This window comes from Fonticula alba, assembly GCF_000388065.1.
Source record: "Fonticula alba strain ATCC 38817 unplaced genomic scaffold supercont2.7, whole genome shotgun sequence".
NCBI classification, from domain to species: Eukaryota; order Rotosphaerida; family Fonticulaceae; genus Fonticula; species Fonticula alba.
Window position 1 is genome coordinate 1107618 of NW_009242977.1, and position 3719 is coordinate 1111336.

The following is a 3719-nucleotide window of genomic DNA, read 5'->3' on the forward strand; positions in this document are numbered from 1 at the left end:
AGACGTGTGGGGGGGGGGGGGGGGAAAGAGAGAAAGAGACCCGCGGGGAGGGGTAGGCCGCGCGTCAGACCGGCGTGCCTCCTCCGCTCCCCCCTCCCCCGGACTGGAACTGTTGGCTCCGGAAGGACCTCGGCCGTGTCTGCGGGGGCGAACATCAGGCCGGACTGTGTGGGCCGAGGCCAGGCCGCGGCGCCCACGGGGGGGGGAAAAGCCCGGGGCATCAACTTGTCAGGGCTGAGTGCATGGATGATGATGCCCAGAGGGGGACATGAGGGCCGGAGCCGCGACCGGCCTCGGCTCCCCACGCGGAGCCCCTCAATATGGGTTTTCGAGCGGCCAGAGATCGGGAGATTCCAATATCCGCGGGCGGGGCGGGGCGCGCTGGCGGTCGACCCCTCCGGGCATTCCTCCGGTGGCATAAATGACCTCCGACGGGTGGCGCCCGCGCCCAGAGGTCGCAGGTGCATTACGCGCCGGGGGGGGGGAAGCGAGAGAGCCGGGTTTTCCGCGCCGCGCGTTCATAGGAGGCGTCGCAGAAAACAGACGATGATACCCCCCTTCCCTGGGAACAACCTCGAGGCTTGCCAGGGGGGGGCGGGCATCTCCCGGCGACCGTCCCCCCCGCCTTACGCACACGGCCGGGGGGGGGGGGGGGCCCCCCAGGGCCTCTACAAGGGGGGGGGGGGGGGTGGGAGCCTCGGCCACAACAACTTTCCGGGACCGGGGGGGGGGGGGGGGGGGGGGGGGGGGGGGAGGGCGTCGGAGAAACCACCGCCGGCCCCGGGTCCGCGCGCACATTGGGTCTGGAGCAAATATCAAAGGCAATAAATAGGGGCTCTATTCTTGTCGCCACGCCGCTTTCTCTCCCGGGCCCAGGCCGGAGGAAGGGGCCGCCAGGCGGGAGTCCACCCATCATTGTGCCCCTCCGGGGGGCCACAGCCCGACCTGTGGGGCCTTTTCACACGATCCCCCGCCGGGAGGACAGCCACAAGCGGCCCCGGGGCCTCTCTGCGCTGCTCTCCCCCCCCCCCCCCTCGCCGGGGCCCTTTCTCGCGTGTCCCTCGGCTCATCCCGCGGGAGCGCTCCCCCTTTTCTTGGAGCCGAGGAGGAGGAGGAGGAGGATGGGCCTGCCTCGGAAGGGGCATGTCCTGCCCGGGGCCTACCTCGGGGGTTGCCGGCGCCCGCGCGGCGGCGTGTCCGCTGGCCTTTGCTCATTCACGCGTTCCCGGAGGGCTTCGCCGAATTCACAGGGCGGCGGTGTTCGCTTGGCGCGCGCGCTCGCATGAATACCCGCCCCCCTACCCTGCCCTCGTCCTGCCAGGAGCATGGCCCCGCCCCCCGGGCGCGCGGCGGGATCACTTGTACTGCCCGACCGCCCGGCAGGGGCCCCGAACAAGCAGGTGTGCACTCTCGGCCACCCTTTGACGGGGCCGCCCCCCCGTGCCACCCCCCCCGCCCCGACCGGAAATCCATCCTCGCATCAGGGTCCCCGTCATCTGGCCCAGGGGCATTTCCATACACAGGGACCGGGGGCGCATTCGCGAGCTCACATTCACTTGGCCGGCCAACCGCCATCCGGACGCGGGAGGGGGGGCGGGCGGGGGGGCCCTGCCGGGTGCGGCGCCGGCGCAGGAGGGGCCTGCTGCGCGCCGCCCCCGTGCCTCCGCCAGAGGCGCTTTCCAGGCGGCCAAGTATTCGGCACTCCCGGCGGTTGTTGTTATTTTTTCTCCCCACGGCCTCGGTGGGTGTGTGCGCGCGCGCGCGCGCGTGCGCATTCGCACTAGCGCCCCCCCCCCCCCCCCCCCCCCCCCCCCCCCCCCCCCCCCCCCCCCCCCCCCCCCCCCCCCCCCCCTCCGCCCCCCCCCCCCCCGCCCCCCCCCCCTCCCCCCCCCCCCACCCCCCCCGCCCCCGCAATTGCCTGTTGAGCCCTCGGCACTGGGCCGAGGATTTCTCGGCCCCCGGCCCCCGGCCAGGGCCCAATCCCCCCGGGACATACTCGTGCATCCGTCTTCCTCCTCCTGCAGACGTGTTGTCCCACTCCCTCACCTCCCCCCCTCCTCCTCCTCCTTCTCTTGATTTGCATTTCCTCGCCTTCCCTGCCCGCGGCCCCGCGCCTCTGTTCTCCCTCCCCCCCCCACCCTCGCGTGAGCCACATCCTTTGCACGCGTTCGCCGGTCTCGCCTGTCGCCGGCCCTCCCCCGTCCCTTCAAAAAGCATGAACGACCTCTTCCGGATTGTGGAGCACGGCGATGTTGCCACCCTCAAGGAGATCATCCACAGTGGCAGTGCGTCTGGCCTTCCCTGCCTCCTATCCCTCCTTCCCCTTTCGCTCTCCCTCACACACTCTCTCCCCCTGATGATGCTTTCATACTTACACTTTCGTGCTCGCTGCCAGGCATCGACATCAACGCCTGCATCGCCGATGGCTCAACCATCCTGCACTATGCCTGCACCATCGGCAACCCCGCCATCGTTTCCACCCTCCTGAGCCATGTGCGTGCCCCTTCCGCCCTCCCTCCACGCATTCACCCCCTTCCCCTTCCTCTTCTTCTCCTCTCTCCCTCCCTTTTGTACCGGAGGCGTTTGCCTATCCTTACATGTCTCCCCCCCCCCACAGCCCAACATCATCCTCGACGCCACCAACAGCGACGGCAACACCCCGCTGCATGTGGCGGCCGCCTACACCCACCTGGCCATCGTCAAGCTCCTGATCAAGGCCGGCAACACGCCGCACTCCATCTTCTCGCACAACATCAAGGGCAAGCTACCGATCGACTATGCTGTCCATCCGGAAGTTCACTCGTACCTGGAGTGTACGCACCTCTCCCTCCTCTCTCCCCCCCCCCCCATGCACGCACTCGCCCGCTCGCCAATGCCCCCCCCCCCACTGTGGGGTCCGAAGGAGCGCCCCAGCGGTCTCCCCCATGCCCCCCCCCCCTCCTTGCCCTTTGCTTCGCCATTCACACCGTTTGCTCCCCCCCTCTCCCCCCTCTCCACCCACACACCGCCTGACAGCCTGCATGAGCATCCACGACCAGATCTACAACTTCACGCCCGACCCGAACGTCCTGAAGAAGTACATCATCGATCTGACCATCGAATGGTCGGAGTTCCAGCTCCGCGCGCAGGAGGTCATCCACGAGCAGATCGAGCAAAAGCAGATTGCCCTGCACAAGCTGCACCTGGTGGAGCGTGCCACCGGTGTCACCGACAGCAATGGCGCCGCCTCGGTCATCGATCACCTGGCCCTGCTCCAGGACGAGAACGATCGCCTGACTTCGGAGCTGATGGAGATCCGCCGGAAGATGGCCATCCTGGAGGAGCACCTCCAGGAGCATGAGCGCTCGGAGGCCAACGACGCCAGCGCCGGCGATGCCGACGCCCCGGCCGAGACGGCCGGCAGCAGCCCGGCCGCCGCCGGCGCCAGCGAGGACAGCGTCAACATGCTGAACACCGCCTACGAGAACCAGGCCCGCGTGGACGCCGAGGACGAGAAGAACGGCCTCATTGTCTACGTCAAGAATGCCAGCAGCGAGACCTCGCCCAACACTCGCCGGCAGATCCGCGGTGCAACCAAGGAGAAGCTGGTTGCCCGGCTGGCCGCGTATGGTGGTCCTTCCGGTGCGTGGCTCCGCCGCCTCGGTCTTTTTTGTTCCGCGTCCCTTTCGCTCTTTCGCTCCTTCTCCCTCGCTCTTGCTCTCACACACACACACACACAC

General features: G+C 68.9%; 1 protein-coding gene across 1 annotated transcript in view; it reads left to right on the top strand.

Annotated features, from left to right (window-relative positions):
- Positions 1–2215: 2215 nt before the first annotated feature.
- The window catches only part of H696_04452 (hypothetical protein), a gene marked incomplete at both ends in the record, with an annotated part of 6506 nt that continues 5002 nt past the window's right edge, over positions 2216–3719 (top strand). Inside the window, 4 exons of the mRNA XM_009498328.1 lie at positions 2216–2285; positions 2396–2493; positions 2618–2813; positions 3016–3621. Of these exons, the coding sequence (XP_009496603.1) occupies positions 2216–2285; positions 2396–2493; positions 2618–2813; positions 3016–3621 (970 nt within the window). The remainder of the gene's footprint in view (positions 2286–2395; positions 2494–2617; positions 2814–3015; positions 3622–3719) is intronic.